Source organism: Mus pahari, chromosome 12, assembly GCF_900095145.1.
Source record: "Mus pahari chromosome 12, PAHARI_EIJ_v1.1, whole genome shotgun sequence".
Lineage (NCBI taxonomy): Eukaryota > Metazoa > Chordata > Mammalia > Rodentia > Muridae > Mus > Mus pahari.
The window spans coordinates 1,317,182-1,338,038 of record NC_034601.1 but is presented as its reverse complement, the minus strand read 5'-3'; the positions used below and the strand labels follow the sequence as shown (position 1 = coordinate 1,338,038).

The 20,857-nt window shown below is 43.5% G+C and overlaps 1 protein-coding gene across 2 annotated transcripts in view; it reads right to left on the bottom strand.

Annotated features, from left to right (window-relative positions):
• Positions 1-87: 87 nt before the first annotated feature.
• Ubn1 (ubinuclein 1) overlaps positions 88-20,857 on the bottom strand; it is a 34,776-nt gene continuing 14,006 nt past the window's right edge. The window contains exons 8-18 of one of the 2 annotated variants that reach the window (XM_029544384.1): positions 14,992-15,062; positions 13,504-13,633; positions 13,262-13,380; positions 12,553-12,681; positions 12,222-12,368; positions 11,154-11,204; positions 11,014-11,056; positions 8,506-9,729; positions 4,785-5,028; positions 4,451-4,540; positions 90-2,324 (exon numbers count right to left, since the gene is read on the bottom strand). In XM_029544384.1, coding sequence (XP_029400244.1) covers positions 2,275-2,324; positions 4,451-4,540; positions 4,785-5,028; positions 8,506-9,729; positions 11,014-11,056; positions 11,154-11,204; positions 12,222-12,368; positions 12,553-12,681; positions 13,262-13,380; positions 13,504-13,633; positions 14,992-15,062 — 2,298 coding nt within the window. In that variant the 3' untranslated portion in view covers positions 90-2,274. Of the gene's footprint in view, positions 2,325-4,450; positions 4,541-4,784; positions 5,029-8,505; positions 9,730-11,013; positions 11,057-11,153; positions 11,205-12,221; positions 12,369-12,552; positions 12,682-13,261; positions 13,381-13,503; positions 13,634-14,991; positions 15,063-20,857 lie in introns of both variants that reach the window. The other variant, XM_029544385.1, reaches the window with a different exon arrangement.

The window sequence follows — 20,857 nt, the reverse complement described above, 5'->3', positions numbered from 1 at the left end:
GCACACCAGGGCTCCTATGAACTGAAGAATAATAAAATAAATAAAATATTGCAAATAAAATAGTAATGAAAAAAATGAGGAAAGACATCTTGGAAACCTCAAAACAATTTATTGAGTTGCTTTATACAAGATTAACAATTTCCACACCACCCCCTAACACCAACATAGTTGCGGCACAAAAGCCCCTCTCACACCTAAGAAACGGCCACGCCTGGTTAAGTCTCAGAACCTTGCACCCACCAAAGAAANCCTTGCATCCCACTGAGCTTGCTCTACCTCCACCCTCTGCTGAAGCCCGGCCACAGGTCTCCCTGGCCATGGCTGTTAAAGTCATTCACTCGTCCATTACCACAAATAAAGCATAAACAAGGAAAAGAAATCTCATAAACTCCCCATCAAAGAAACGTTTCCCTGAGGCAAGAGGCATCGCTAGATTCCTAAAGATGAGGGCATCCTGCTCTAGCTGCACAAGCAGTGGCACATGGGGAGGAGGGAGCACCAAAGGGGTGGGTGCTAGGGCCCGCTGTCTGATGGGCAGAGGAGCCTGGAGAGTTCCCACTGCTCAGCTTTGCTGGCGGCCTCAGCTTGGCTTAGAGCTCAGCTATACAAATCTCTTCTTTGGCTCTTTTTTGCTACTACCTCAGACTATTCTGTAAACAAACTGGAAATCCAAGTTGCAAAAAATATATGTAATAAAAGGATAAGGAATCCACATGGCCAATGTGAAAACAATTGGTTCTTCCATACAAAAGGAGTCAGAGCAAAGGCCAGACCAAAGAGCTGACAAAGGTCCTGCTCCCAGTAAGGTGGAACGGTGGCCACCTCCACAGGAATAGAGGGCTACTGAGCTCCATACCCTTGAGGCAGGAACCAAAAGCACACCTGACCCACCCTAGGGTGCATACTGAGAGTGCTGATCACCTCCCCAGATGTGGTCTGGCTAGGCAGTTAGCCAGACCCACTGCGAGGCAGATTTATAGGATAGGCAACAGCCCTCCGAGTCCATATGAAATAGCCACTGGGTAAGTGTGTCAGCCTGATGACGGAAGCTCTGTAGTCGACTATCTTTGTCCTCTGTCTTACTCTCCAGACCCTCTGGACATCCCTCCAAAGTCTACACAGAAGCTCGCTGTCCAGAGAGCACCAGCACCCCAGACCTGATCGCTGTGGCAGATGCTTCAAAGAGGCCTGTCCTGCAGCTCTGCCAGAGAGAGATTTCTAAGAGTAAGACAAAGTGGAATGTCTACCTGTAGCTTGGAACCCCTGGGCACTCAGACACAGAGGACCGAGGGGCTCCACTGTAGTCCACCTACATCAACTCTACAAAAACAAATCAGAGCTGGGAACTTGGGATTTGGGGGATTGGGGGGCTCAGATGACTTTCAAGTCAAGACGGCACAGGTTATGGTGTGCAGTCATTAAAAAACCCAATTAAATAAAACTATCTTAAATACAGACTAGCTTTAAAAAAAGATCTTCATCTCAGATCCATTCAGTGGGCTGAATGGATAGGTGTGAGTTGTCAAAGTCTGCTCCACCAAAAAGGCACTGGAATTAAGTCTTCCTATAATGTGATGTGTGAAGAGCAGTCCCATTCTATCCAACGCATTCAATGGTAATGATGAAAACAGCCCAAGATAGGTGTCTTTAAAAATCCTACCACGATTGTTGAATCTATAAAGATCTTTTTCTCTATAAGAGCTTCATTGTCATGTTCTGAGGAGAAACTGGCCCCTACAAGGAGCACACATTATGTGTTCTTAGTATTTTGCAAGGTCCCCCACATGCGGCTCTGGCCTGGGTCTTGTCCTCTTGAGTACATAGCCTGAGGATGGGATGGAATCACAACCATCCAGGAATTCTACTGTGGCCAGAAGGAGAGCCTGACCAGTAGGGAGCTCTGAGACACGCCAAATGCCAGGAGTTAGGCAGATCTATAACCCAGTGGCAAACAGATCTGCCACAGGTGCACATGTACACTATACTTCCCAACACAGTCTAGGTACACTTCCCAGCACAGAGCTGTCCCTTGATGTCGTCCAGCGACAAAGCCACGAGGCCTAGAGCACCAGGTCAGTAAGTGCTGTGTGAGCAGCAGAAGCTGCCTGGGTTGGAGGCCCATCTGAAGTGCTAAGAAGTGCTCCATTTCAAACTCACGCCTGCTCCAGAAGAAAAGCAGTGGGCAAGAAGAGCACAGCAAATGTCTATTATCAGAGACATACACATTGGGCTTCCTCCTAGACCTATGTCATTCAGTTCCATCCTCCAAAGTGGTCACAATTTCCTCGGTACAACAGGTCCTTTACCATGCAGCTGTGAAGCATCTGGAAAAGAATAAGCGAAATCAGATCACTCTAAGTGCTCCGATGCCTTAAGACAGCATAAACAAACTTCACAGGAAACAGAAGCAGCCAATGTCCCCCGACAGCAGCTGTGTGCACTGTTACTTGCAGCATCCTGCGTCATGCATGAGTACCAGCACTTCTCAGGCAGAAGGCCATTAAGCACTCTGCAACACGACAAGGGTCACTGCAAGGCCTGACGATCACACAGAATCCAGACAATGTTCATTCTCTTGCCATCAAAATATACTCAGGTAGCAGAGGTAAAGCCAAAGGTAAGCATCAAATCCACATGGAAGGGAAAGCAGAACAGAACCAAGCCTCAGCTCACTGCTAGATACAGGGTATTTCCTGACTGCCTTACAGAGCCCCACACTGTAGCATAGCTCAAAATGAAGTTCAGTCTGCCAACCCATTTTGCATGGATGCTCTTCTGATTGCCCTCATGATTTTTCTTTGTCTCCTTGAGGTACTGGTAATGGACACAGGGCTTTATATATGCTAGGCAAGTGCTCAACCACTGAACGACATCTGTAACTCTTCTGATAGCTTTGGAAGACCAGGGAAGGGAGACAAAAGTGGTCCAAGAAATGTTTTTTCTTTTCCTTTCTATCAGTGTCCCTCTGCCCTTTGTTGCTGAAAATTCTACAGATGTAGAGTGTTTCCAGTCTCTCTTCAATTACTTTGTTTCTCTCAAAAAAAGGCCATTTCCAAAGCAGGTGGAGGCAGCACCATCTCATATTTCACAGCACACAGGCTCTCCATAGATGGGAGACACCCACATTACACTTCACTCAAATGGTAGCCACCTACCCATGCAGAGGAAGTCCTCAGATGTGACTGCTTCTTTAAAGAATTGACTACTGCTACTGGCTCTGCTCTTCAAAGGCCCAAAGGTTTCCCTCTGAGAAATGCAAACTCACCCTCATCCTACCAAGGCCTCTGACATGCACTCACTACAGAGTTCCCAGCTTTAGGACATGAATGCAAGGAGCCCACAAACAGATCCTAAAGCAGACAATGAGCTGTGGGCCCACACTGTCCATGAGCAGGTCAGATACATCCCTAGAGTCTGCATCTGACTCCTGCCCTGAGTCCAGCCTTTCTCTCCTGATAGCCCAGGGACCTGGTTGAAACAGGTCTAAAGTGCTAAAAATACTAGGTCAAAATCAGGTTCTCATAGGGTTCTTAAGCCAAAATTTCATGAAGTATCTATAACTATTCCTCATTCTCAGGCTCTCGAGCAATGTACGCAGGGCTCTTACAACTGCCTACATCCAAAAGCACCATTCTGTCAGGAGACCCTGGCCTCATTCCAGGTGTGCTTCCCAATCTGTTTCTTTTTTTTTTTTCTCTCTCTCTTTTATTTATTTATTTATTTATTTATTTATTTATTTATTTATTTATTTATTTATTTATTATATGTAAGTACACTGTAGCTGTCTTCAGACACTCCAGAAGAGGGCGTCAGATCTTGTTACAGATGGTTATGAGCCACCATGTGGTTGCTGGGATTTGAACTCAGGACCTTTGGAAGAGCAGTCGGGTGCTCTTACCCACTGAGCCATCTCACCAGCCCCCCAATCTGTTTCAAGGGAGGCTTACACCTGGGAGGCCTGAAAGCTGCTTCTGTTTCGGATCTGTGCCAGCTTCAGAGATCGAGGTCTTTCCCTCACAATCTCTCACTGTTCTATAGATACACTCTTTCAAAGAGTCTCTACCATCTGACAGTGCCTGGCAGGTTATGTAGCATTGCATCATAAAGGCCCTAAAGTGCTTGGTTAAGCTCTGGACAAGTAACACCATCACCTTTCTCCTTAAATGCATTAGGGTTGGAGCACCTGCTTCATGCTCATGCTCCATCTTATAGCATCACACAGGCTAAGTCTGACCCAGTGACAAGTCTAATAAAAAACCAGGAGAAGCCTCTGGTAGTATAGGCTTACTTATTATTCTGGAACCCAAAAAGCCATAGCCTCAAAATATAAAGCAAAATACAAAACAGTGATGATGAGGCAGAGATGGCTAATAGCGCCAGCAGCAAAGCACCTATGGGTGGAGGAGTATGGTGCACAGAGTGCATAGCACGCTGCCCATCTGGCATTTACCTGGCAGACTCTGTGGGACATGGGTAGACACAGCAGCATGTGGGAGAGGCGCTGTGTGGGGTGGGCTGGAGTGCAAACCAGCCAGAAGACCTGAGAGAAAACAGGAGGGGAGAGAACAAAACACACACATTGAAGACAGAACAGAAAAGCAGCTTGGGAAATCTAGAGCCCCAGGCAACCTGTAGACCAGTCTGGAACAAAACAGCTATCCCGGGTACTATGCAGCTTCCAGAGGTGGGGGGGGAGGGAGGGATGTTCCCATGGTTACACCAAACACATACAGGACCCAACATGGCACACAACATAGGAACAGAGGCAAGAGACAAGAACTTACTCTGGCTGAGGCCATGGTGGAAGGTCCCAGGGGCTGGACCTGTGACAATGGCATCCTTAGAGACTCCTGCTTTGGCAGAGGAGTCTGCATTGAAGGAGAGTACATGAAGTGGAAATTGGGTTATGATTCCCAGTGAGTTTGAGTTCATAGCCCCTGGAAGCTTGGGGTTGTTGGACTTATAGGATGAAGACAGCAGGCTTAAGGAAGAGGTGTTGGACAGCAGTACTGCCCCGCCAGTTCCTTTCTGGGGAGGAAACACACACAGTCAGAACCTACCCTGTGAAAGAACCTACTATTTAGCACCCAAAAGAGGAAGGAAGTCTCTATGAACCAGCATCTAGGGGATTCCAGGGTACAGAAGTAATTTTAGCTACATTCCTAAGGGTTCCAACACCCTTTTCTGGCCTCTGTGGGCACCAGGTATGCACATGGTTCATATACAATATACATGCAGACAAAACAATTATACACATAAAATAAATAAAAAAGTTATCTCCATGACAAATTTTAGTTCTAGAGAAACCCTTGCTACCACCCAAAGCTTCCATAAATATAAACAGTGTGGCAAGTTTCTCATTTAAAAAGATCCAATTAAAGCGCGGCAGTGGTGGCACACACTTTTAATCCCAGCACTCAGGAGGCAGAGGCAAGTGGATTTCTGTGAGTTCAAGGCCCGGTTTATGACAAGAGTACCAGGGCTACACGGAAGAAACTCTGTCTCCCCCCCCCCCCCAAAAAACAAAACAAAAAAAAAAAAACCCCAAGAAACAAAAAAAAAAAAAAACCCAAAACAACATAAAACACAAAACAAAACAGCAAGAAAAAGAAACAACTGAAAATGATATAAGATGATAAGATGATGGCAATAGGCAAGCCTCTCTCATCAGACAGTGACATCCTTCCGCACTAAGTGCTTATAGTCATATAACCTTATGCATGTGTATATTATATATTATTTTTATGTAGATATATATGTTTAAATGGATATATAATATACAATAAATATTCTCATTTTAAAAGATCTACCTGATTATATAAATGTATTATATATATGTGTGTATATATATATATATATATATATATATACACACACACACACACAAGTATAATATATAATCTAAGATTAAATATAAAGGTGATGAGGTTAGATTTACCATCCAAATTTCAAAACTTAATTTATACACTGAACAAAAAGACTTTTATATAGTCCAACCAGAATGAGGTGTTCCTAAGTAATATTCAAAACTGATTTCCCACATATTCACATGGAAGTGGACACTTCTGCCCATCACTGGATTTTTAAAGTGAAATTAGATAGCTTCATTGTAGCGCTACAGTGGAGTGTGGCTAGTGAAATCTGATTGCACAAGATCATACTTTCTTTTTTTTCTTTTTTTTTTTTTAAAGATTTATTTATTTACTTTATGTAAGTACACTGTAGCTGTCTTCAGACACTCCAGAAGAGGGCGTCAGATCTTGTTACGGATGGTTATGAGCCACCATGTGGTTGCTGGGATTTGAACTCCAGACCTTTGGAAGAGCAGTCGGGTGCTCTTACCCACTGAGCCATCTCACCAGCCCAAGATCATACTTTCAATAAGACCAGCGAGTAAGTATTCATGAACCCAGGAAGTCCTGTTCAGCGGGGCATGGCTGCACACATCTTTAATCCCAGTACCCAGGACACTGGGCTGAGTTGCAGGTTATCAACTATAGGCCCTTGTTTCACTTTGACAGGGTGCACACATCCCAGGAAGGCCACGGATTGTCACAAAAAGTGTGAGAACCCTACCTGATAGAGATCTTCACCATGACTGCAAACTTCAATCCAAGGGCTCAAAGTCTTTTTTCTTTTTCCTTTTTTTTTTTTTTTTTTCGTTTTTTTGAGACAGGGTTTCCCTGACCTGGAACTTCTTACTCTGTAGACCAGGCTGTCCTCGGAACTTAGAAATCCACCTGCCTCTGCTTCCCAAGTGCTGGGATTAAAGGTGTGTGCCACCACGGCCCGGCCCTTTTTCTATTTTTGAGACAGGTGTCATAATAGGCCCACACTGGCCTATTATGTAGCTGAGGATGACCTTGAACATCTGATCTGGCTGACTCTATCTCCCAGTGCTGGAGTTACAAGTATGCACCATTGCCCAATTTGTATGGTGCTGGGAATCAAATCACGGCTTCATGCAAGCTAGTCACACATTGTAATAACTGATCTATATCACCAGCCTATAATATACTGTCAAGGCAACATTAAATCAATGATTTCCCATTTTCCTTTTTTGTTCAAGCAGTAGTGTAGTGCCTTGTGTATGCTACATAGGTGCTCTACCACTGATAGAGCCTGAGGCCCGAGGCCTGAGTTTGAATCTTTAAAACCCATATAAAACTGAGTATGTTAGCATGAGCCTATAACCAGTAACACCTGTAAGACGAGAAGGCCTGTAAGCTCAAGGGCCAGTTAGCCTGGTGTATGCAGTAGTGAACAATGAGACCCTGTCTCAAACAAGACAGAAGGTAAAGACTGAACACAAGACATACACCATAACACTCAAACAAACACGTTTGTATATACCATTTTTTCTGGAAACTAGTGTGCACAGTCACTATATGTAGTGGTAGAGAGAAAGAATCAAGACCTTGCTAGAACAACCTGTCTACAATTTTCTAAATATACAGGAAAAGAAAAAAGCTTCCAAGTTCCCAACCTGTGATCAAGCTTTCCTTTTCACTTTTCAATTATTTTTAATTATGGGCATGTATAGGGATATATATGCATATGTGTGTGTGTGTGTGTATTTATACTTACATTTATGTGTGTGTTTATGTGTGCCAAAGGAGACCAGAGGCTTCAGAGCTCCTGCAGACTGGAGTTACAGGCACTTAGGAGCTACCTGAGGTGGGTGGTGGGTACCAAACTCAGGCACTCTTCAAGAGAGGTACTGTCACCCTACCCCCAGCCCCACCCCCATATAAGGTTTCTCTGTACAGCTCCAGTTGTCCTGGAACTCAGAGATCCACCTGCCTCTGCCTTGCTCCCAAGTGCTGGGAGTAAAGGTGTGACTGCCACCATAGCCTGGTGTCCTGTTCTATGTGCTTTTTTTCCTTTTACCTGCTGAGCTATCTTTCCAGACCTCTTTTCAATTTAAGACAGGACCTCATATATCCTGGCTGGTCTCAGTTTGTAGATATGTAGCCAAGTCTTGCTTTTTACTCCTGATTTTGCTTCTATCTATGGGATTATAGATGTGCAACACCGCCCTTGGCTAAACTTCTAATTTTACATACACACACACCCTACACCTTCCCTGCTAGGCTCTGTCAAGTCACCTTGTCCTACAGTTCCTTCAAGCTAATCAGAGAATTGCAACCAAAAGGTACTGCCACTTTGTACTGAGGTACAAACACATTCTAACTGCTACCTAACAGCTGAAGGTATTTCCATCTTTGAGTCACAGTGCAAAGGCAGGTTCTAGGAAAAGATATTCCCTTTCTTTTTCCCTCCCTCCCAGTTCCACTGCTAAGACATTCAGGCTATACCAGTCCTCCATCCACCAGTAAAAGTGAGACTAAACAGAAAACCCAATACTGCCCCCAGTATCTAATCTCACTTAACTGTCACCACCTGACTTTCTCTTTCAGACCATTTTTACAGACCTGAGAAAGACAACCAGCCTTATCCCCAAAACCTTGCAGCTGGGGAAGGTTGCAATGCTGGACTACTCACTGGCAAGGAGGTAGACGATGTCACACTACTAACTGCAGCAGGCTTCAGGGAGGAAGTCAGTAATTTTGCCACTCCCTGGGTCCCACCACCAGAATCTCCATTTGGCCCTCCAGGCGGAGCTACAAGGGTCAGCTTCTGAGTAACAGGTGCTTTTTTCACAGCAGAACTTGGGGCAGCTCGGCTAGCAGGCTGTCCTGCTGAGGCAGGCTGCACCCCTGGGAGCAAGGCCCCAGAAACAGAGCTCTGCACTTGGGCTCCTCCTCCGGGCGATGGGCTGCTAGAAGAGGCCCCATGTTTAGAGACTGAGCCAGCAAAGGGGTTATTCTTATAAGATGGCCCCACAGAGCTGGTGGGGTGCAGCTTTGCTGGATGGCTGATAGTGGTAGAGTTTGAGGCTGTTGTCTTATGGGCGCTGCTGCTGGAGGCTGGTGAACTTCCGGAGGAGGTTGTCATAGTGGCATGGAATGCCTGGCCTTTGGGTGCTGTCTTTACCAGCTGCAGGAGGGAACGATGACACTGTGGAGAGGTGGCCTTTGGGCCTTGCAGCTTGTTGACAAATGGGGATGGGGGTGTGAAGCTTTTCTGCTGTTGAGTGCCTGCATGAAAGACTTTGACTTGGGGTCCAGGCACGGGAGCTGCTGCCTGGGGTCCATGAGGCGTCCGTGGCAAACTGTGGTGCTTTGCTTTGGACAGGTGCAATTCAGGCACACCCTTGCTAAGGGGAGCCTGACAGGGTAGCTCTTTGTAGCCGGAACCCTCTGGCTTTTTCTCCTGAGAGGACTGCCCCAGTGCTAGAGCCTGCTCAGCCAGAAAATTGAGAGGTGATTGCAGAGCATTCGTAGGGGGTGGTGCAGAAGAGCTGGGCTTTGCAAAGTTCCGTTTCTCTTCTGTACACAAAACACCAACAACTTTTTCTGTTGGTGCTTTGGAGGGTGCCGGCAGTGTGAATTCGGAACTGTTGGCTGCTCTGCTGTTCAATATAGCCAGCTCCTTAGACACAGCATCCACAGAGGAGGCTGGATTCCGGACCAGGTCTTCATCCAGGGAGTCCTCCAGGGTGACAGGAACAGAGTCAGTGAGGCCACAAGCTGCCTGGGATGGATGCTCCCTGCTGTTTGCCCCAGGGTTCAGGCCTCCACCCTGATGTTCTGAGAGCAAAGTAGTGGGACCACCATGCTGTCCTGATGGGACAGAAACTTTTTTGTCAAGCTTAACAGATGATTCCTAAAGGAAAATGGAAATGTTCATAGTTAGATGGACTCAAAGATGCCAATAGTGGCCTCTTATGAGGATGTCAACAAGTAATTCAAGCTTACTGGGTAATTATGAGTGATGGATGAGTGTAGGTACCATGTGTGCTTTGACTAGTAGTACTATCTGGTCATATGTATCTAGCTGGTGGAGGCTGGTTTTAAGCTAGCATTCTTTGTTGCTAAGTATACACATGCCCACAGCAAAACTTTTCTTCTTTTAGTTTCTAAAATACTACAAGGTTTACTCACTGTACTTGCTAGTTGTATATCAACTGCCTAATACAAGCCTAATTTGGAAGAAGTAATCTTAACTGAGATTGGCCTGTGGTATATTTTTTTTTATTTTTTTGGGGGGGGAGGGGTTGGTTTTCTTTCTTTGAATTATTTTATTCATTTTATGTAAGAGTACACTGTAGGTATCTTCAGACACACCAGAATGGAGCATTAGATCCCATTACAGATGGTTGTGAGCTATGATGTGGTTGCTGGGAATTGAACTCGGAACCTTTGGAAGAGCAGCCAGTGCTCTTAACCACTGAGCCATCTCTCTAGCCCACATTTTCTTGATTAATGGTTGACATAGGAAGGTCCAGTTCACTATTAGCAGTGCCACTCCTGGACTGGTGGTCTTGAGTGCCATAAGAAAGCAGGTTGATAAACTGGTCATCTCCTGTAACCAGGCAAGACCTCCAATGGAGGGACTGCGACACCAACCTAGCCACAAAACCTCCAACTTACAATCTGTCCTGCCTACAAGATGTGCTGGGGTAAGACAGAGCAGAAATTGAAGGCGTAGCCAACCAATCACAGGTCGAGCTTGAGTCCCATGCCATAAAAGGGAGCCCAAGCTAAAGATATTGTTATACTTGCAAATAGGAGCCTAGCATGATGACTGTGCTCCATCCACTGTACTTCCCTGTGATTCTCCCAGGTAACTAACAGCCACTTCTCTTTCCTGCTACTGCTACAAGCTTCACAGTTCCACAGCAAGTGTATACTCCTTAAGAAGACTACTACACCAGTGACCTTTCACATTTACAGTGGCCTTGCACTGCACTCTTTTGGGGCTGCTTCAGACTCTTGAGTCCCACAACCACAAGAGCTGGGCTGGCTGAATAATGTCGAGAAAATTGCAGCTAGAGTTATGTGGCCCAGCTCAGATGGCTGCCTCCTTCAAGAGTGCCACAGTCACTCAGGAGATTTCCTGAGCATAGCTTCAGGACAGTTGGCACATGGCCCAAACAGGCTGACTCACCTTCATCTTGATTTTTGAGGGAGCTATTACTTTCTTCTTGGCCCTGTTCAAAGAAATGAACACAGAAATGGTTCAGAAGACATCCACAGGAAAAGATTAAAATAGCAGTGCCCCAGAAAATAAAATTCTGAGATACTTACAGAAGTGATGTCAGGTGTCCATGGCCTCGTCGGCTCTCCTTAAATAGAGTCCTGAAAGAAAAAGGGCTGGGGTATCATATCTACCCCACTATGCCACAACTCTGCTTCTAGATTGTTCCTGAAAGCTCTGGTACTCAGTGGCACTTAATCCAGCTGAGGGGCCTAATATGGCATCACCAACTTATGTACAGCCAGAACTCTAGGCTTTACCAAGAAAGTCAATGGCTTTGTTGCAACCTATCATAGACAGAAGTTCCCTAAGGCAGTGGTGCTATTTAAATCCACCTAAGGAAAAAATGTGAAGTAGCACATAAAGCATGTTTTTGTTCCCCAGAGAAACTTAACAAAAACTATCTTCATATAACCTAACTGTAAGGAAAGAATAAAAATTCCCTAACTGTAAGGAAAGATGAAAATTTCATGTCTAAAGCACCAATGAATCAAGCCAACACCTTACACCATCTTTATCTAACCACCCATGCCCTACAGAAAGCACATGGGCAGCCGGGCATGGTGGCGCACACCTTTAATCCCAGCACTAGGGAGGCAGAGGCAGGCAGATTTCTGAGTTCGAGGCCAGCCTGGTCTACTGAGTGAGTTCCAGGACAGCCAGGGCTACACAGAGAAACCCTGAAAAAAGAAAGCACATGGGCTCCCTACATGGATGACAGCACACATGAAGGAGCTTCTGGATAGAAGCTCAACACTAAGCTCCAGCATGGAATTAGCACCACTCCTTGTGAATGAAACTTTCTGGAACCATGAGGAAGTCCCTAAGATGACTTCCATCTCTTAGCCTCTGGTACAGCCATTGCATCAAACAACAAAGTTCATACTGTGAGGAAAAGAGAATGCAGCCAATTTTCCAACTAAAGTGGGAAGAGGACTTACAAGAACTGAACTCCACAAATAAGATCCCTCTTATAGATTAAGAAGACTCCTTTATAGATCCCAGTATGTCCCTAAGTACTCAAGTGACATCAGAATGGAATCAATAAGACAGCAACCTATGGGGCAGGGATCATCCCAGCCAGGCAAGACTTCCCTGCCTCAGCACAAAGGCCTCACCTGGCCTGCATCCAGCCTTTGGGCCAGAGAGGCTTGACCTCAGCATCCAGAAAAGCTTTCACACAGTCCTCCCAGGCCTGGGCCTTGCTGTTCCTCTCTAGATCACGGCTCTCCAGCTTGATCTTCACCACCTGGCACAGAAGCTCCCTGAGGAGCAGAGAGAGCGATCAGCAACCTCTTACCACCCCAAATGCTGTTTCACAGTCACCACTGTGTGCTTTCAGCAACCCATGAAAGTAATCAATCCTAACCTTCATTAGCAATATGGGGACAGGCTCAGACACTGGTCTCACAAACCCTCCAATGATGCAAGGTCCCAGTTTGTGCACACCTGATTTCATCATTCCACTGGAATTTCTTCCGGGGTCCCATTATTCTCCGGCCCCCCTTTTCTTCATCCTCTTCTTCATCAGAACAAATCCGTTCTCTCTGTTCCTTGTCTTTCTCTTCCTCCAGCATCCTATACAGGAAGGAATTCTGAGGTCCTCCTGCCCACCAGCTTCCCACTCCTCCCTCCTACAGCACTTTCTTTAAGATCAGAAAGTGCTACATTGCCTAGAGAAACTCAACAAAAACTATCTTCATATAACCTAACCTATAAGGAAAGAATAATAATTCCTGAGGTTCTTTCATCTGTCTAAAGCACCAATGAATCAAGCCAACACCTAACACCATCTTTATCTAACCACCCATGCCCTACATAAAGCACACAGGCTCCCTACATGGATGACAGCACACATGAAGGAGAAATGTAAAAAGTGTTGGAGGAGTGTAAAAAGAAAGAGACAGGAACCTGGAGAGATAGCTCAGAGTTTAAAAGCATATACTGCTCTTGCAGGGGATCCAGATTCAGTTTTCAGCACCCTAGCTCACAATCAACTTTAACAACTTCAGGGCATATGACTCTCTTCTGGATTCTGCAAGTTCATGCACATTCCCGCAATCAACTCACATTATATACAAGTAATTTTAAGAGGAAGTAGGAGATACAGGGAGATAATACAGGAAGATGATACTCAAGTGAGATGGGACACACTTACTTAGCAACCTTTGCTTGTGTGTGTGCTTGGCATTCATCCTGGTACTTGGCTACCTGCTCAGGCATAGCCCTACCAATGGCATCCTTGAGCTTCTGGAGTGGTTCTTTCAGGCGCCCACCCTACAAAAAAAGGACACAGTACAGGCTTGGCTCATGAACCAGTTTTACACTGAGGACCCATAATGAGCTATCAGAAGGAGATAGTGCAGCAGATGGGATCCTTAGGCAGACTCTGCCACCCACCTGTTCGTAGAGGTGAAGTTTCCGAGCACGCTTGACTAGAGCATCCTTGCTGCAGGGCAGAAATGAAGCCAGATAGGCAAACACCCCAGAACGGATTTGGCTAGTCAGCTCCCGAGTTTGCACCTCTATGCTGAAGAACACAACACAGTCAGCAATGGCCTGCAGCTCACTGCAAGTTTCCTCTTCCTTAGGTTGCAGACTGGAGAAGAAAGCTAGGCACCAAAAGTAGGTTGAATCTTATCTTGATAGTCACACAATGTAACCAACCATGTGGCCACAGCAACAAAATCTCCAGCAGCAACAAGAAAAACTCTCAAGCTTGATGAACTTGGCTAGGAAAAAAGAGTCAAGGCTCTTAGGTCATGGATAAGACCAAGTTAAAAGTAGTCAAGAAAACAAAACCAAAGACAAAAAGATAGGAGTATTAAATTTCATAAACAAAGAAAATATGAAAGTTTTAAAAGTGAAAGTAACAAATTGCTTGGAGTTGGCAGGAAATATTTCCTGACAGTATTTTGAAGATTTATTTTTGTTTTATGCAAAGTGTTTTGCCTATATGTATATGTCTGTCCCATGTGCATGCCTGGTGCCCATGGAAACCTTTAAGAGGGCACTGGATCCCCTGGACCTGAAGTTAAAAAGCCAGGTTGTTAAAGACAGTTGTGAGCCACCATCTTGGTACTAGGAACCAAACCAGGTTCTCTTGTGAGAGCAATGGCAAGTTCTTGTAGGCACTAGAGCATCTTTCCAGCCTTCTCCACATTTTGATTTTCAGTTACTAATTCTATCCATGATCATGAGATCAGGAAAATCCTGTCTAGTGTCTCCAGCCAAACAGAAAAAGCCTGAGCTTTCTTTATGTGACACAATCAAGCAGGCTCTTTGTTGACACAAAACTCTCACCTGAACCTCAAGGTTCTCTTTGAGGCCCTGTGTTGAGCCAAAAGGTTCATCCACATTCTACTCAGTAGAGGCCATTTGTGGAAACATCCAAGCCTTGACAACTGTTCTTACATACAAAACTCTGCTTGCTGTTGAGCATCAGGCTGATCCTGCTACCTAATACAACCAGGAAAAAGGCGGCAAAGCTGTGGCCTGACATGGCTTAGCTTTGTATGCTTGCTGTTGTCCTTATAATATAGTTCAGACAACTATATTATACCTCAGGTTTTTGGGGCTCTGGGCAAAGCATGATGGGATGAAGAGAAATGGCAGCACAAGTGAAAATGAGGAGGAACGCTGAGAGGCACCTAACTCCCAGCAGACCTGAGGTCACCAGGTTGTCATTCATTCTTCTGCATTCTCTTTTTTCATCGCATACTTGTCAAGAAATCCTCTTCCAACTATGACAATATATGTACTATATCATTTTAATAATGTCTGTTGCTGAAGATTAGTAAGGTCTATCATTTATGGAGACAGATGCAATGTCCCTGTTTCATTTTAAATAGGAGAGCAGAGACAAACAAACAGATGGATGGTACTCACTCTAACAGGATGCCATTAATATCTTGAGTGAAGAACTTCTGTTTGCTCTCTCCCTCAGCAGCTCTGGCAGCCTGATTCACAGGAGACAGTAACAGTAATGTATTAGTGCCCTTTCCCATGCATTCCTCACATTCACCAGCAGGCACACAGTCATCGCTCCCAAAGAGCACCTGCCGACAAAACACTCTGCTATCTTCCTGACTATTCCCCAGCCCCAGATTAAGGTCATCCCAAAGCTGATGCAGCATCTGTGGGTTGAGTTTCTTGGGACCATATTAATCAGAAAGAAGTGATCCTGAGACATCTGGCTAGAGACCAACTCAGCCAGCTTAGGTCTAGCTTCTGTGTCCAGGCTCTTACCAACCACCCTGTAAATTGGGATTTCTATACTGTCAATGGTAGAAAAACAACTAAGATCTTCAGCAAACCTCTTAGATTTAAAGCAGCAGTTCTCAACCATCCTAATGCTGCAACCTCTTAACACAATTCCTCATGTTGTGGTGATCCCCAACCATAAAACTATTTTTATTGCTACTTTGTAACGGTAACATTGCTACTGCTATGAATCACAATGTAAATATCTATGGGTTTAGGTGACTCTATGAAAGAGTTGCAACCTATGGGTTAAGTAAGACCTGCTGATTTAAAGACTTTCATGTATCAAAAAATAATGAAAAGTAATAAAAATACTGTGTACTACAGTCATATCCAGTACCCAGAGAGAAGCCTATTTGGGGAAGGAAAAAAAAAATGACTGTGTAGCTTCAGCACTTAAAGGACATCCTTTGAAAATCTGTACAGTATCCCACACTCAGACTCCTGAAATAATATGTCATACTGAAGATGACAACTTGGAGAACAAGTCCAGCGATCCCTGAAGTGACCACAGCAAAGATTCATCCTGGTAGTTCTCACTCTTAGCTGCACATGGAAGTTACCTAGGCAGGTTTCCCTACCCCAGGCCAATCAAAACATAATCTTGGGAGCTGGAACTGAAGAATGTATGTTATGACAAGTAGCCCAAACATCAGATCTCTCTCAACATGCCACATGGTGATTCTAATGAGTGAAGAGGGTTGGGAATCACTGACCTAAACTAAAAGATGCTGACCTGAAAATTAAGGCAAAATATAGTTTCTGAAATCAAACCTTATACAAAATGGGGACAACAAGGTAACTCTCTGATAAAGATATATAAATCTTTACTCTTCTGCCTTCTTGTAATTGCAATCTCTGGGTCCTCCTGGCTCCTCTGACCACTCCACTTGCCTATTCTACTAGGTCCTTTATTCCCTGCCCACAAGAAACAGAGTTCAAAAGCTGATACTGACCTCTAACTCCTGATGCTCAGGCTTCTACATTTCAGCAGATCCCTCAAATCTAAGCCTCTAAGTCCTGAACCTTCTCTTCTGAACTCTGGACTAGTACTTCCAATTACCTCTAAATCACTTCCAATTACTTCTGAAAAGGAGTAGTTGAGTGGCCTTGGGTAAGTAAGCAACTTATTAAAACTTACTTGCTTGACCTCCTAGGTTCCTACCCAAACCTGCACGTTAGCCTTCTTAAACCATCTCACTAACTTCCTTAGAACCCTATAAGGGTTCTTTTCCAGCTGAGACTCAAACCCAACCATGTCACATGGTTTTCCACCACCTGCCACTAGCCATCCACTTCAGCTCTCGTCTCCTACCATACACTCTGAGGATCCCACTGTCCAGTGACTCACACTCAGCTCTGCCCTACTTTATGACAAGGACCTCTTGCCCTGAAGACTAGTCTAATCAACACTCTGGACTCTAGTTTGAGTCCTTAGAGCTACTCTTTGATCTCCATTCAGTCTGGCTGTCTACCTAGCCCTCTGGTTAGCCATCCAAACAAGACTGAAGGTATTTCATTTGTTCTGTACTTCAGCCAGTTGTCTACCTCTCTATTGTGTTTACATGACAAGATCATGGAGGATAAAAACTTGAATCTATGCCATTGTATTCATTACAACTATCAAATTGAAGGTCCACTGAATGAATGAAAGAAAACACATGAACAGACAATTTTAAGAAGGCAAACTACATGGAAAAAATTAAATATTGACTAATCAGAAATGAATGTGGAGAAAGTATATAAAATTCAAGCTTCTAAGGATACCTTGGCTAAAAGATAGCCATGAAAGGTATGACATAAACACTTGACAGTGGAAGAAAGGACATATGCAGTCTATTTATTATTTTATTTTATTTTATTTTATTTTATTTTATTTTATTTTATTTTATTTTATTTTATTGAGACAGGGTTTCTCTGTGTAGCCCTGGCTATCCTGGAGCTCACTCTGTAGACCAGGCTGGCCTCAAACTCAAGAGATTTGCTTGCCTCTGCCTTCCTAGTACTGGGATTAAAGACATATGCCACCACTGTCCAGTGTGGATTTTATTTTTAAATTAACCTATTTTACTTATTAATTTTTAAAAGATAGAGTCTTGCGGTGTATCTAAGGCCAGCCTTGAACTTACAATATATCCCAGACTGCCCTGAAACTTGCAATCCTGACTTCTGGGTGCTAGGACTATAGGCATAAGACTCTTTGCATGGCTAAAGGGCATGTGCAATTTCATATACTTTTAAAAAGCATTCAGATTCAATCTTGGTGCTTTTCTAGAGCAGTGGGATTCTATTACTTTGATATTTGGGGGTCTTGTTTCTGTGTTTGGGTTAGTTTGCACCCCTCACCCTTGCATTGCTGGAGATAGAATATAGGGTCTCATATATGCTATTCAAGCCCTGTACCACTGAGCTACAGCCTTAGTTAATGTAGGAAGAAAATAAAATTGAACCCTGTGTGGTGTGTATACAATGAGTGTGCATGCGTGTGTACTGGTACAAATATTGGCTGGCAGACCACCTCAGCTGTTGTTTCTTAGGCATCATGGCTTACTATCCAAGGATTCTGGGGAATCAAAACATGTGTCCTCATGCTTGTGTAGCAAGCACTTCATTATCTCCCCAGACAAATTTTTTTTTTTTTAAATTTATACTCTAAAAGTATCCTTAGTTAATTCAATCTCACTTCTTAAACAGATATTCAAATGTCACATTGTTCATCAGGGCAGCAACAGTTTAAGTTTGCAGATATATATTCCTTTTTTGAAACAGGGTTTTATTAACCGAAGGATGAACTTGAACTCTGTTTATATGTACTTTGTGTGTATGTAAGTACTTGTGTGTGCACACAAGACACCAAAGGAGTATATCACTTGTCCTTCGCAATCACTCTCTACCTTATTCCTGGAATTCAGTATTTTGGGTTAGGCTTTTAGTCACTAATCCTAACGATCCTTCTGCTCCACCCCACCCTGAGAGCATTAAGGTTATAGGCATATACTAGACCACACTTAGCTTGTTATGTAAGTGCTAGGATCCAAACTTCAGGTCCTCAATGGTTGTGCAACTAGCATTCTTAGCCACTGATCTGCCCTTCTCACTCCTATCCTTCAACTCTTGTCTCTCTGGCCTCTGCTCCCTAAGAGCTACAATTACAGGGGCATGTACTACCATACCAGACTATACATTTTATTTTTAGATATTAAGCCATTTCTCCAGTACTTCAAAAGCTTTCTGACTGTATAACCTTTAATTTTTTTTTTTCTCCAGCACTCAGGAGGCAGAGGCAGTCGGATTTCTGAGTTCGAGGCCAGCCTGATCTACAGAGTGAGTTCCAGGACAGCCAGGGCTATACAGAGAAACCCTGTCTCGAAAAAAAAAAAAAAATTTAAACTTTTTAAATTTTAAAGCCTTTAAACTGCATCTTGGAGGGTCTGGCTTTATAGTGAATTACTTAGGTGCTACATTTTAAATCAATCCGAATTAAAGACTAACTGAAGTTGGGCTTGCTGGCACACACCCATAATCCCAGTTACTCTGGAGACTGAAGCAGGATTCCAATTCTGAGGTAAGGTGGAGTAACTAGTGAGACTACCATGATCTGCAGAAACCCTTCATAGGGAAGTATATGGCTAATGTGCTGGCTGAATGCAGCCACAAGTATGAGTTTAATCAAGATCAGAAAAGAGGCACTTAACCAGCTTAGTCAGGAATAATATGTAGCCAAGCCCAAGTTTTAGCATTTGTTTTCAAATGTAATCAATAGAAATGGACATGTATCTCATCTAAAGTCAAGATTTAAAATCTATCTAATCTTATTTTTAAAAAGAATAAGGGAAGAAAATAAATTTAGGAAAGTCACCACCTCTCAACAATTAGGATTATAAGTGAGTGTCACCATGCCTAGCTATCAAATTTAATTGATTTTTAAATTTTATGTATATGAATACACCATCACTGTTCTCAGACACATTAGCAGAGGACATCAGATCCCATTATAGATGGTTGTGAGCCACCATGTGGTTGCTGGGAATTGAACTCTGGACAAACAGTCAGTGCTCTTAACCGCTGAGCCATCTCTCCAGCCCCCTCAAATTTAACTTTTAAAATGCTGTGTTCAATTCAAGATCCTGCACAGAATTCTTTATTAAGGATACAAATAACCATGTGTGGCTTTTGGAACTCTATGTAATGTTCTTCTATGTCCAAATACATTCTTCTCTGGAAAGACAACCTTTCCTAGCAAATTATCACAAAGGACCAGGCACCCAGACACTCATGCACATATGAAGGGCTCCAGGTTTAGCAAAATCTGTAATGTAAGCTGTAAAGGAGCCATTATTCAGGTGAGACAACTTACCAGATAGCATGTCTACCCAGAGCTCTTGTACCACAGTCCAACACTGTCTCAGGTGTGGCACTTCATGTCTACTATATCTTTTCCCAAAAAAAGGTGAAATAATAGGTTACTACTCTGATCACAATCTACTGTGGGAGTGAGCACATAACCAGGAGTTTTATTTTGACTTTTCTATTAAAATAAACAATGGTCTACTATCACTTGGTCTCATTTAACTTAGTTAACAAGTCTTTGAGAGACTACAAAACAATGTGCTTACAAATCAAAGCATTGAAAAGAACAAGAAGTAATTTTTTTAAACATAAATTCTGAGCAACTAGACAATATGCTCAAACATGCCAAGTGCAGATTCAACTCCTTTCCCTTCAATGTCATATTCAGATAACTGAGTCCCTGACATGTCACAATTTATTAAAGCATTACATTCGAGAACACTTAGATATGCCACATATAGGCTAACAAGGAGAAACTGTAGCTATGAATAAGGTGTTTTGTTTGCTTTGTACATTGTGTTCAAATATCTTCTCTAGGTGAGAAAACAAAACATTTATACTGAAGCTGATGTTTTACACTGTCCTGAAACTTGAAATAGTCACAATAGTGATTCTGAAAATGCTGTAAGTAGTACTAGTTCAAAACATACAGCTGTTGAGCACAAACACTCCTAGAGCTACCATCCAAATCAGTGTCTACAGAGAATTGCTATTTTAACCAAGGCAACGGTATTAAAACTAATGAGCCACAGTTAGATTATAGTTAGTAGTAAATCACTTAATTGACAGTTCTTAGGACTCAAGAGATCATCTCCAAATACTGGAGGAAAACAGCAGCATGGCTATTTCATGGTAAAGACTGCTTGCTGGTTTTCTGGGATAGGAAGAGGTGCTCAAACTAAGCTTCTAGTCATCACCAAACAGGTGCACCTCAACACTAGTAATGATACCAGAGCAAGTAAAACCCAGTACAGCTAAGCATGTGCTTGCTCTTCATGTGTTTACAAGCCAGTGAACTTTCAAAATCTTTGGAAGAATTCAAAGATGACATTTTATCTCAGTTGCCTGCTGTCAACATCAGGGCTGGTCAACAAAAGCAAACGGGAGTTGTAAGAAAGAAATTGGCAGAAAACCGAACAAG